Genomic DNA, 13,559 nt, shown 5'->3' on the forward strand with positions numbered 1-13,559 from the left:
CTTCCCATTCAGAACTATGAACTTTTTGAAAAAAGTTACCTCAGCTTCTCAAAAAGATCTTTTTATATTAAATCAGGCATCTCTCAAAGAATTATTTTCAGGGTCTTCAACTTAAATTGCAACACAAGAATGAAATGAATGTGCAATGTGAAGTCATAGATGGAGGGGAAGGAGATTGTGGGGACAGTCATTTCTGGAGATCAAGCAAGAGAGAATTCAACTTGTCTGATGCAAGGTAAATCTGTGGATCCTCAGTGTTTAACATTCAAATGTATTTGAAATTGTATTTCAATCTAATGTAATGAAATTGTATTCATTTTTGTATTTGTCTTAATTTTCTTCCATTATTTCTGGCTCACGTCTACTGGCTATGTCAAGTAAGTAATTTCTTTTCAGAAATTTAAACTTTTAGCCAGGCACAGTGGTGCATACCTGTGATCCCAGCAGCTTAGGAGGCTGAGACAGGAGGATCAAAAGTTCAAAGCCAGCCTCAGCAATGGGCGAGGTGCTAAGCAACTCAGTGAGATACTGTCTCTAAATAAAATACAAAAATAGGGCTGGGGATGTGGCTCAGTGGTTGAATGCCCCTGAGTTCAATCCCTGGTACAATAAATAAATAAATAAACTCTTAAGGGGCTGGGTTGTGGCTCAGGGGTACAGTGCTTGCCTGGAATGTGTGAGGCACTGGGTTCGATTCTTAGCACCACATATAAATAAAAAAATAAATAAAGGTCCATCAATAACTAAAATGAATAAAATAATTTTTTTTTAAAAATTTAAACTTAAAAAAAAGAAATAATGGAGAACACAAGACACATTGGAAATATGAACTCTCACTGTATGATAGGAATAAGAAGAAAAGCTTGGTGTGAAATTCTGGAGTCTCAAATTAAAACATAAACAGAGAAAGCTCAGTGACCTTTTCTTAGGAGGCTCACATGAAGGAATGTCATGTTTCATTGATCAAACTTATTAACTTGCCATTTCAGGATGTTGGTATTAATGCCACATGACACTAAACAAATTACACTATAATATGACATTTTATACAAATCACTCACCTCTAGTTTTTTCTTCAGATGTCACTTCAGCCTCTGGTTACTTAAGAGAAAAAAAATATTTGGGCTTTATTTTTTAAGGATGAATCCAAGTTCTCACTGATGTAAAGATATTGGTTACTAAACTGTGTTCTGAGGAAATGGTTACATTAGTTGTTTTAATTAAAAAAAAAAAAATAGCCTGGCACAGTGGTGCATGCTTGTAATCCCAGTGGATCAGGAAGCTGAAGCAGGAGGATTGCTGAGGCTAGTCAGCCTCAGCAATGGCCAGGTGCTAAGCAACTCAGTGAGACCCTGCCTCTAAATAAAATGAAAAATAGGGCTGGGGATGTGGCTCAGTGATGGAATTGAACTCAGGGGCACTCTTAGTACCAAAAAAGAAAAAAAAAATGTTTTATGGTCTAAAGTTTGAGAAATGTTACATTATAAACATGATTCTTTCCAGCAGAACTTCTTGAACCTTTATTTGGCCAAGTGAGATTCTGCAAATGGGGAATAATAACTCATTTTGTTTCCCAAACATACTTGACCAAGGAAATTGGTTTTTCAGAGTATTTTTCAATAGTATTTTCTGAAATACGCTGAACAGTAATAGGACCAGAAACTTTGTATGTAAGTGAAAGAGCTTAACCAACCACAGCAATTTGTGTAAGCCAAAGGGAGAGGGCTAAGAGAATAAAGTTGGCACACTGTCAGTGGTAACCAGACTGTATTCTGAGCCTCGCTCCAGGGGACTGGGCTAGGGTTTGTTCCTAGGAAGAAAAACCAGAGCATCAAAAGCTTCTAGATCCCATTTAATTAAAGCTTTTTTGGGGCACTAAAGAGTACCAGTGGGTAAAGGAAATATAGCCTCCCATATCTTCACTTACAAGCCTGGCTTTAAGTACAGTTCCAGTTCCACCATTCTTAAATATCTATTAACATCAATGATTGCCTAATAATTACAAAAGCTAATAGCCAAGAGTTTTCTACAGAAAGCACTGCTTATCTTTTACAGCTCTTCTGGCTCCTACAAAAGGATTTTTAAAAAATCTTTTGTATCTTGATTTAATTGAAGAAATGGCTCTGAAAACACCATTTGAATGACTGAAAAATAAGAAAATAGCACACTCAAGGCACAAAACCAAGAAAATCTAATAACAAATGATTTAAGGATGGGGCAGTACAGGATTCACAACTGTTAGACCTGATTAGTTCCACGTATCAGAAGCATGATGGAACCTAGTGACTATCCCTCTGGTGACACTGTTCTGTGAGCATGTTAGTTTCAGCAGAGACTAACCTCAATGCTCTAATGGACTGACTGAGAAGTTTCTAACCAGAAGACCTGATCTTTGATACATCCTCAAATGTCAATTGCATCACATGTCCCCTTCATTATCCTCTGTGCTCTCTGGATAAGGACATAGGTAGGTGGTCAAGTTAAAGGATTAGTTGACAACTTACTAACTACATTGTCACAAAGTTTTGGAGAAAAATGAGGAGAGAGACATATTTGCTGAGTGCCTAGAAGCTGGATCTTTTCATAAACATTATTCTATAACACAAACTAACAACCCCAAGCAGATTTCTTCCCTGTTTTTATGAAGAAAACTGGGGCTTACAGAGGTTATAAAGTTGTAAATCCTGCCTAAGTTCAAATCAAAGGCCGATAAGCAAATTAGGTGAAATTTAAGCAAGGTCAGGGTGAGTGCAAAGTTTGCTTTATAATATCATGCTATTTCTTGATCATAAAAATTTCATTTTTAATAGAAACATAAATGATCCACTTATGCAGTTTTCTTTTAGTATTTAGCAAAACATCTCAACTTTTACCATCACACCAACTTCAAGAGTCCTGATAATGTTTATTTAGATCTACTCATTCATTTGCCCAAATCAATGGAGTTATTATTTCTCAGCTGCTGGTAATGAACTTTCTTAACTCAGCATTTTGTGGGGGAAAAAAAAGTCTCAGTACTTGAATTGCTTCATTTCATGCTCAATCTCTTAGCATGCATCTTTTTGGTTTCCTTTTAAAAATAGAATTCCAAATCATGACATATTCAAATATGAAAAACAGGATGGAGAGCAATGGGAACACTAATCTGCAATAGTCAACGACTCTAGTACCTGTCTGTAGAATCCCATGTTATATAGAAAACTCTTGAATTGGTAAAAGCCATCACTCTTATAGATTTGAAACATAAATAAAACACTGCCTTAGGAGTATGGACTTAACTTTGCCCTCAGCCCCATTTGCCAGCCACGTTAAGCCTCTCCATTCTGTTTCCTCATTGTTTTAAAAAAGAATCCCTTAAATTCCTTTAAAAGTTCCATGATTTTCTGTAACTTTCTGGCCTTCCCAGTGAGTGAACAATTTAATTCCCCTATCCTCATCCAATTTTTAATTCCTTTGACAAAAGGCTTACCCATCTTCCGCCTGCATTTGTTTTTTAAAGTATGGTAGAAAAATCAAGCAGCAAAGAAAAAAGTATGGTCATCCAGTTAGACAGAGAGATTTTCTAAGTGACACTTGGAAAACAGTTTGAGAAAGCTGCCTAGTAGTTTGTTTATTTTGGTTGCAGGTATCATAATTCATATCCTCTAAAGGGTAGAGAGAAAAAAATCAATCTTTTCCAGGAAAGACTGTAATACAGTAAAGCTTCTTTCTGTCTTGCTTAGCCTGATACCACATATTCACAAATGAAAATAATTCTGTGAGTGCTATTCCTAATACAGATGCCCACAACACCTGCTTTCAAATTCTTATATCAGAGAAATTATGTAACAGACTGGCTTGATCCTTACTCTGATAACAAATAGACCAGGGATTCCTAGTACAGTTTCCTTCACATTTCACTCCTTTTCATTTCCTTTCACTTCCCCCTCCTCTCCTAACATTTATACAGTGTTCTAATGAAGTTAGATGTGTTAGGTGTGTCTAATGGCCTGGTAGAATTGAGCAAACACTGGTCACTAAAAAAAAAAACAACGGATAGAATTTTCTGGGTTTAATGTCTTTATGAATTAACCATCCCTTTAAACTGCCAGGATGAGAGGTACAATTCTTATTCTTTCCTCAAATTCTCTAAGTAGATATGCTTTGGGGAAGTGCTCCTTCAGCCAGCCTAGCAGACGATCAAAATGGGGTAAAGAGAATAAGTGCAATTTCCCCTACCCTATATAGATATATCCATCTCTTGTGCTCTGGCCACCCCATTTACAGTCCTTATAGGCAGAGGTCAGTAGTCAGAAAACACAATAATCTCATTATAGTGCTTCTCAAACCAGAAAATGCAAATAAATCAGCCAAGAACTTTGTTGAAATACTGGTTTAGATTTAATGGGTCTGGAGCAGAGGTCATATCTCTACATTTCTAATAAACTTCAAAGATAACCAAGGCTAGTGGTTTGCTAATCACACTAGAATAGGAAGGTCCTAATATCTCTACCCTCCCAAATATGATACACTTCACACCTGAAGGTCTCCTTGTGGATTGTTATCCACAAAGAAAACTAAATGACACAAAACAGAACTCCACACTGGGAGTCTTCTACCCTGCACAAAGAATGAAGTCAGCTGAATTGTTGCCCAGAGTCTGGGTCCTGCTTTCTGCCCAGAGTGTTCCTATTTAGCTGGGTGACAAATCCTGCTTTAACCTTACCAGCCTTACCTGATGCTACTCTGCCAGTAACCCAAACACTACCAGACTGCAGGACATGTTGTAACCTTTGAGTTTCTGATTCACCAAGTCTGAGGTGGACTCTAAGAATAAACAACAAACCTAGGTGATTCTGATACATTCTGAGATTCTTGGGAAGGAAACCTCTTTGATAAACTACAGAAATCTTTTTCCTATGGCTCTTAGTGGAATGTCTTTACAGAAAAAACAAAAGGTAAATCAAAGATGATGGAACTTAAATATCCCACAGTATGCATGACAGAAGAAACCATTTCCTCTCTAATTGGAACATTTGCTCAAGAGCACTTATAGTTAATTCCAGTGTATTTTGTCCTTTTGTCTAGAGTTTGTTAAAAATGTGAAGTATGTCTTATGTATTCTAGAGGAAATCATATTAGGATAGATACACTCAGTGATCAAATATCAAAGGAATAGTTATTTGCCTTTCTGTTTAAGTAAATTAAACTGAACTGTTTATATACATATAATTTAAAAATACATACAGGACAACCAGTTAACAAAAATAAGGACTGCACATTAGTTAGTGCCATTGAAATAGCAGAAGCAAATGTAAAATACCAAAAGTAACTTTACTTAGACTTTATGACTGAATGTCCTCCCTAAAAAGGGCTACAATTTGGCTAGTTGGTCTTTGTTGGGGCAGATGTGGCATCCTGAGGGGTGGTTGCCTTTACTGGAGTAGTTACAGCTCCTGGCACAGAAGCAGTAACCGTTTCTGGCCTGGAATTGGCTCCTGTCTGACTGGCAGTGGTCTCAGTCTGATTGGGGGTGGAATCAGGCCGAGAAGCCAGGGTCTCTTGACTACAGCTGACATCAGGTGGACTTGGTATGTCATCAGCTTGAATGAGCATGGCCTCTTCTTCTGCTTCCAATTCTGTTTCTTGACTTTGACCTTCTTCACCTTCTTCCACCATCGCAGGTGGTAGCTGTAAGAAAGTCTAAAAAAAAAAGACAACCCCAATGAGTTGAAAGGAAAAGAAAACAACAACAAAACCTCACTGTGGTACATAGCCAAGTTCTCATATTAATATCATTTTCCCAGTAGATACTATTTATGCTAGAATTCTCCAAAATACTGCTGGCCATTTAATATTATGAATGTAACTCCTGTGATAACAATGCCTGAGGTCTGCTAATAAAGGCATATGATGTCATACACTAAGGATCAAAGTATATATTAAATTCTCAAGAGAGGAAAACAACATGAACAGCTATCTGATTTTTAAGCAAAGAAATATGCTGTAAAGCTTAGAAAAATAGCTGATTAGGACTGACTGCCACACCAACTCAAGAAAGGACCAACTTCAGTGAAGAACTCTTGAGAGAGGTAGAGAGGATCCTAGCCAAGAAAAAAGGCCAGGGGGATGGGGGAGGGGCATGGAGGGCATAAGACGTTGGTCTCATTCAACTAGAAAACTGGAGCAGCTATAAATGCTCAGCCTTCTGCACATCACAGCAGTCTGTAGCTAAAACATAGCCTCTCTTCCTGTTTACCTTGTTGGAAATTATGAAATATCAAAAAAGCTAAAAAAATACCTGTAAGGTTTATATGCTGAAAACTATAAACACTATGAGAGCATCCAAAGAAGATTTAGGTAAATGGAGAGATATACTTCATATTATGGAAAGGAAGACTAATATTTTAAGATGTTAATCTCCCCATATTGATCCTAAACAATTTTACTCGTCAAAACATACTATTTAAAAATTGCAGCATGCGGGTGTGACAATGCATGCTTGTAATTCCAGGGACTCTGGAAGCTGAGGCAGGAGGATCACAAGTTCAAGGTCAGCCTCAGCAACTTAGCAAGGCCCTAAGTAACTTAGGGAAACCCTATCTCAAAATTAAAAAATGATAAAAGCTGGGGATGTGGCTCAGTGGTTAAATGCCTTGGATTTAATAAAAAATAAATAAAAAATATTGCAACCTGCTTTTTTGGCAAAATCAACCAGATGACTTTAAATTTGAAAAGCAAAGAAGCTAGAATATTTAAAATAGTTTTGAAAAAGAACAAAACTAAAGTATTCATGTTGATTAATTTCAAGATTTACTATAAAGTTACCATAATAAAGGTAATATAATGCCCAAGAGGACAGACATACTTAACAATACAGTAGAACGGAGAGTCCAGAAATAAGAGTCACAATATGGTCAACTGCTTTTTTTGACTACTAATCTGATATGCAATTCAACAGAGGAAAAAAATAGTCTATTTAGGAAATGATGCTGAAACATCATGCAAATGAATAACATTCATCATTACCTGGAATCATAACAAAAAAGAGTCTCAAAATATATCATACTTGTAAGTGTCAAACCTAAAACTATACAACTGCTAGAAGAAAATCTTTGTAACTTTGGTTACAAAATTTTTAGGACATGCATGAATTATAGGAGAATAATTCTATATATTGAACATCAAAATTTAGAAGTGAGTTTTTACTTAAAAAAAGAAAGAACAAATTACAGAGTAAGAGGAAATTTGTGTGTGTGTGTGTGTGTGTGTGTAGTTCTGGGGATTGAACCCAGGGACACTCTACCAGTGAGCTACATTCCCAGCCTCCCCCCTTTTAAAATTTATTTTTTTCTAATTTGTTATATATGACAGCAGAATGAATTACAATTCATATTTTACATATAGAGCACAATTTTTCATATCTCTGGTTGTACACAAGTATATTCATGCCATTCGTGTCTTCATACATATACTTAGGGTAATAATGTCCAACTCATTTCACCATCTTTCCCACTCCCATGCTCCTCCCTGCTCCTCCCTCCCCTTTGCTCTATCTAGAGTTTGTCTAATTCTTTCATGCTCTCCATCCCAACCCCATTATGAATCAGCCTCCTTATATCAGAAAAAAACATTTGCCATTTGGGTTTTTTGGGGTTGGCTAACTTCACTTAGCATTATATTCTCCAACTCCATCCATTTACCTACAAATGCCATAATTTTATTCTCTTTTAATGCTGAATAGTATTCCATTATGTGTGTGTGTGCGTGTATGTGTGTGTGTGTACACACATACACACACACACACACACCACATTTTCTTTATCTATTCATAAACTGAAGGGCATCTAGGTTGGTTCCACAGTTTAGCTATTGTGAATTATGCTGCTATAAACATTGATGTGTCTGTATCCCTGTATTATGCTATTTTTAAGCCCTTTGGGTATAGACCAAGGACTGGGATAGCTGTACATTCCCAGCCCTTTTCCTATTTTATTTTGAGATAAGATCTCACTAAGTTGCCTAGTGTGGCCTCTACCTTGCCATCCTCCTGCCTCAGCTTCCTGAGTCTGATATTAGAGGCATTTGCCACAGCAGCTGGCTAGGAGAAAAATATTTGTAAAACACATATCTAATAAAGGACTTGCCACCAAATACATAAACACCTGTCCAATAAACACACTAAAACATACAACCTACTAAAAAAAATGAGCCAGAGACCTGAACAGACATATCCCTAAAGACATACAGATGGCAAATCACTACATAAAAAGACACTCAAATTAGGATAATAAAAATTTAAAGATACACTGAAATCACTACATACCTACACATCAGAATTGCTAAAATAAAAAAAGACCTACTCCATCAAGTATAGGTGAATATGTTGAGTTCCTAGACTCTCATAAAGCTGGAGAGAGTATAAAGTGGTACTGTTTTTCATTCTGAAAAACAGAGCTGTGGTTTCTGAGAAAGTTAGACATATTTAACATATTATCCAGCAACTCCACTTCTAGATATTTACCAAGACAAAGTGCAACGACTTGTACAAGAATGTTTATAGCAGCTTCATTTGTTAAAGTCCAAACTAAACCACCCAAATGCCTATAATAAGTGCATGGGCAAACTGCACTAAACCCACACAATGGAATGAACTATTGATATAAATATAAAATGAATGCAAATGAAATACAAAACAATTATGCTGAGTAACAAATAGTCAAAAAAAACAAAGAAGAAAAATATATACTGTATGATTGCATTTATATAAATGCCTGAAAATGGAGACTAATGGCAGAAAGCAGATCCTTGGTGGCCTACAGAAGGTGTAAAGGGCACTGATGAAGGATAACAAGGAGGGATTAAAGTGGCACAAGAAGACTTTGGGAGGACAATGGATGTTCATTATCTTGACTGTGATGATGGCTTGACAGGTGTGTGTATGTCACAATATTTAGAATTGTCCATTTTAAACACATGTACCTTATTGTATGCCAAATGTTATGTACTTAAACATGTTTTAAAAACATGAATACTACATGAATAACAACAATCTACTTTAGTTGGTTCCTCACAAGGAATTTAAAGATTCATTTAACAAAAGAGAAGAATTCTTTCTATAACAAGGAAAATAAGAATCAATTTTAAGAGAACTCACCTGATGATAATGATGTGTGGTTTGTATCAAATGCATATACATATTGTAAACAAAGTTTGCCATCTGGGGCATATTTTTTATTATCTGTACTTCATGAGATGGTCTTTCTCCGTTCTAGAAGAAGGCAAAAAGAAAGTTAAGTTTCTAGTGAAAAACCCTAGAGACTAACATATCAATAGAAGGCTGTTTCTGTATCTTATTAGTAAGCAACGTTGGGTTTGGAGGATTTAAGCATAGTTTAAAAAAAATAAATAAGTAAAATACAAGTGTAGAGTCCAATAAGTAATGATTCCATTTAAATCTAAAAAAGCTACACACTAGGAAAGTTAAGAGTCACTAGTTTTTAAATACAATTTTGAGCTGGTAAATGTAATATGGGTTTTAGAAGAATTAACAAGAGAAAATAGTTTGAATAGGGAAATAAATCAACTTGGTCTAAAGTAGCACTTGTTTTTTTTCATATTTTATTTTTTAGTTGTAGTTGGAAACAATGCCTTTATTTTATTTATTTATTTATTTTTGTGGTGCTGAGGATCAAACCCAGGGTCTCACACGTGCTAGCCAAGCGCTCTACTGCTGAGCCAAAACCCCAGTCCCTAACGTAGCACTTCTTAGTGGTGTGTATGCTCCAAAGGTGTTCATAAAATAATTCAGAAAGAATATATTAAAATTATTCTTCCTATTTATGTTTTTCTAAAATAGAAGAAGTTAACACATTATTATTAGTCATGGTGGTAAATATTCAAATATACTTTTGCACACTTTGTAACGTCTATCAGAGTCCTCCTTAGGGAGTCTGTTAAATTGCAGATGTCTGGGCTCAAGCTCCCTGGGATTTAGATTCAATAGATCTGGGTTAGAATTAGGTGATTCTTATAGAGTAGTGTCTCATAACAATCTGAGAAATATTACTGTAGCAGTGTAAAACAGTAAAGCAAATGAATACAAAATTTATATTTCTTTCTAAATGGCCCTAGAATAAAGATTAAAAACTTTCCTATTAATAAAATGCTTATAAAGTTTTACCCTTTCTTGTGATAAGGACCAATTCAGAAAATAATAAAGGCAAAAAATATATATGAAGAAAAAGGAGGTCTGATTCTACTTCATGTACAACCAGAGATATGAAAAATTGTGCTCTATATGTATAAGATGAATTGTAATTCATTCTGTCATATATAACAAATTCAAATTTAAAAAATTAATAAAGAAAAAGGATTCTATCTTAAAATGAACAATTGTCTGATAATTGGTTTATAAACAACAAAGAACAGAGATAAGGGATTGTGTCCACTTAGGGTTTTATGTGATACCACCCCATCAAACCTCTCCACTACTCTTTCTTCCTATATATCCATAGCAGCATTTCTTAAAAAAAATTAAAAAAATAAAAATGTAGTTAAAGAAAAATACTTGATATTATTATAAAAATACATAATTTCTTTTTCTCCTTCCTCTTCTTCTTCTTTTTTTTGGAAAAGAGAAGGGGGTAAGAAGTATACCATGAACATTTAAAATAATTTTACTTAAAATCTAATAGAGGCTGGGGATATAGCTGAGTTGGCAGAGTGCTTGCCTTGCAGGCACAAGGTCCTGGGTTCAATCTCCAGAACACCCTCCACCGCCCAAAATGCTAATGAAATGAAATGAAAAAAGCAAAACCTCAAAGTCTGTAGTATCTAACTAACCTCCACAGAAGAAAGAAAATGAGGGGCTGGGGTTGTGGCTCAGTGGTAGAGTTCTCACCTAATATGCATGAGGCACTGGATTTGATCCTCAGCACCACATAAATGTACAAAAATAAAGATATTGTGTCAACCTAAAACTAAAGAAAGAAAGAAAATGACATAAGAAAATAAACAAGTATCTGCTCCTTTATGCAAAGAGAATAAAATATGATTTAAAAAGACTGCTTATCTACAGAGGGAGGCTGGTAGGAAAAGGGAGTGGCATTTCTGAGTTTATCTTTTTGTTAAAAGTATGTGCTCTCCTGACCCCATTTCTTTTGAGCATAAGCTCTTAAGAACTAAACTACTCATTATTCTGTTATCGAATATATAGCTTAGTTCTCCTCACAAAACAGAAGTGAGGATACATAGTAAAATGATTACTCATATGGACTCTGGAATCAGACTGCCTGGGGTTTCAAATCTTGTATCTTGCATCTACTAGATACATGGCTACAACTACTTAACTTCTCTTACTTAACAGCAAATGGCCAGACACATGGTAAAAATCAATGAATGTTAGCTGATATTATTTTTATGTAGAAAATCTAATTGAGTCCCTTGGTATGAGGAGTATTTTAAATCAGTGACTGTATGTTCCTGGCTAATGTAGTTATATGTAAGACGATCCCAGTTTCCCATTATGAAAAATGTTTCTCTATTCAACAAAGAGAAGTCCTACCTTTCTAGTGGTTGGGAAAGGTTCTGTTGGAATTATATGCAGATGAAGTGGTCTGGCTGTGAGTTGGCTGAAAGCTGGAGTTAGTTCAAAACAGTTTTGGAAGAGAGAAACTCTGGCGAAGATATAAAGTCCGAGTCTGGCTCTTGACATGGCCACCACTAAGCGACGGACATCCCTTGTGAAACAAACAAAATAATTGACACACTTCAAGATTAATAACATTTATATGCAGCTTATTTTTTCTTTTTTTTTCCCCCACAGACTCCATTAAATAGTTCTATTAAGCTATAACAATCAAAAACATAAAGCTTCTTAAAACTTAATACATTGGGTAACTCATATAGGCAATCAATGTTACATGACCAGTAGACCAAGTAAAAAGTTACTGCTTTATTATTAATCTCTTGTTGGCTTTTTTGGGGAAAGGGAAGAAGATCACACACACACACGCACACACACACACCAAAAAAAAAAAAAAAAATCCAATGTATTGATTTAGAAGCTCCTAGTAACTCTATTATCAGTGACCAATTTACTGTATTATTGCTGTTAAGTCAATCTGAACCAGCTCTCCTTATACTTCTTTTGCCTACCAAATTCTTAGGCTCCATCAAAGTCAGATTTTACTTCCTCAGTAACTCCTCCCACAATGTTTTATAATAATAATTTATTATATTAAAAATAAAAATAATTTTTTATTTTCTCCATATTTTCTGAGAGCCCCAAGGAATCAAGCTATAGGTGGGTACTTCCACATCCCTAACTGGATGTATAACACTAGAACTATTTAGCATGAGCTCTCACAAAAATATTTTAAAGGAAATTATGGTTTCAACATCATTGTCATAGGAAAAAAGGAGTAGTGGTGGAAGCAGGTGACTTAAACTGTTGTTTCCAAGGCAATCACTATATTATATTCAGTTCTCCCCTTCACATCCAGAAAGCTTTATCTGTAAACACAAAGAACCAGTGCAATTACAGTGGCCACTGCACCAGTTGCTCTGAGAGAACTCTTCCCTCCAATCCTCGGTGTCGTATTCCAGTGAAGAGGTTTTTGTGTCACGCCTGTTGTATATATGAACAGGTGAACTGAAATCTGCAGATTCAAGGGTAGGATCTTCCCATGATATTTTTAATGGATTCTAAACTCCATAAAGGCAGAGATCATGAATGCTATACTATTATATTTTGAGAAGCTAGCACACTGGCAAAAAATGGGTGGTTCTGAAAGTAATTGATACACTATGAACATAACAAACTACCAGGCAAAAAAACAAAAGACAAAAAGCATGAGTGGGCAGGGTTCCTTGGAGCTCTGTCTTAAAAGCAGGGCAATGGGGATTACCACCTTCTTTCTTGGTCCCCAGAAGAGGGCTGCAAAAGAACACTGTTCAGCAACAAAGTCAGCACTCTGTAAGAACTCCTCCCAAGAAATAACAGAAAGTTCTAGCATTACTATTTTGTTCCTACCAGGTCACAAGCATGTCCACTGGTACCTAAACTGTACAAATTAGCTGGGCAAGAGAACAATGAATGATGGAAAAGGGACCAGAAGTGTTCCATGATTCTGGCTTCTAAATAGTTCCACAATGTCCTCAAAAAGGACTCTGGAACTGAAGCTAACAAGCTGGTTCCTACTCACACGATTAGTCTATGCTGATGAAAAAAGGTGTGGATAAAAGAATATGGCAGTACTTTAGTTCAAAACAAGTTTGAAAATGGATACTCTGGCAAAGATAAAAGTCCAAATCTGGCTTTAGAAATGGCCAGTTACCTACAAGGTTATAGAGATTACAAATGGCCCAATAATTCCACTCCTATGTTTACACCCAAGAGAAAACAAATCTTACATAAAAACTTGTATAAGGATGTTCATAGCAGCATTATTGATAATAGTCACTAAGTGGACACAACCCAATAGCTATCAACTGATGAATGGGTCAATAAAAAGAAATGAAGTACTGATACATCCTACAACATCAATAAACCTTGAATACATTATGTTAAGTGAAAG

General features: G+C 35.7%; 1 protein-coding gene across 2 annotated transcripts in view; it reads right to left on the minus strand.

Moving 5' to 3' along the window:
* Positions 1–1,481: 1,481 nt before the first annotated feature.
* Positions 1,482–13,559, minus strand: part of Aqr (aquarius intron-binding spliceosomal factor) — a 112,468-nt gene continuing 100,390 nt past the window's right edge. Inside the window, exons 30-32 of one of the 2 annotated variants that reach the window (XM_077799560.1) lie at positions 11,546–11,720; positions 9,137–9,250; positions 1,482–5,682 (exon numbers count right to left, since the gene is read on the minus strand). In XM_077799560.1, coding sequence (XP_077655686.1) covers positions 5,365–5,682; positions 9,137–9,250; positions 11,546–11,720 — 607 coding nt within the window. In that variant the 3' untranslated portion in view covers positions 1,482–5,364. The remainder of the gene's footprint in view (positions 5,683–9,136; positions 9,251–11,545; positions 11,721–13,559) is intronic. The other variant, XM_077799559.1, reaches the window with a different exon arrangement.

Source organism: Urocitellus parryii, chromosome 6, assembly GCF_045843805.1.
Source record: "Urocitellus parryii isolate mUroPar1 chromosome 6, mUroPar1.hap1, whole genome shotgun sequence".
Taxonomy (NCBI): domain Eukaryota; kingdom Metazoa; phylum Chordata; class Mammalia; order Rodentia; family Sciuridae; genus Urocitellus; species Urocitellus parryii.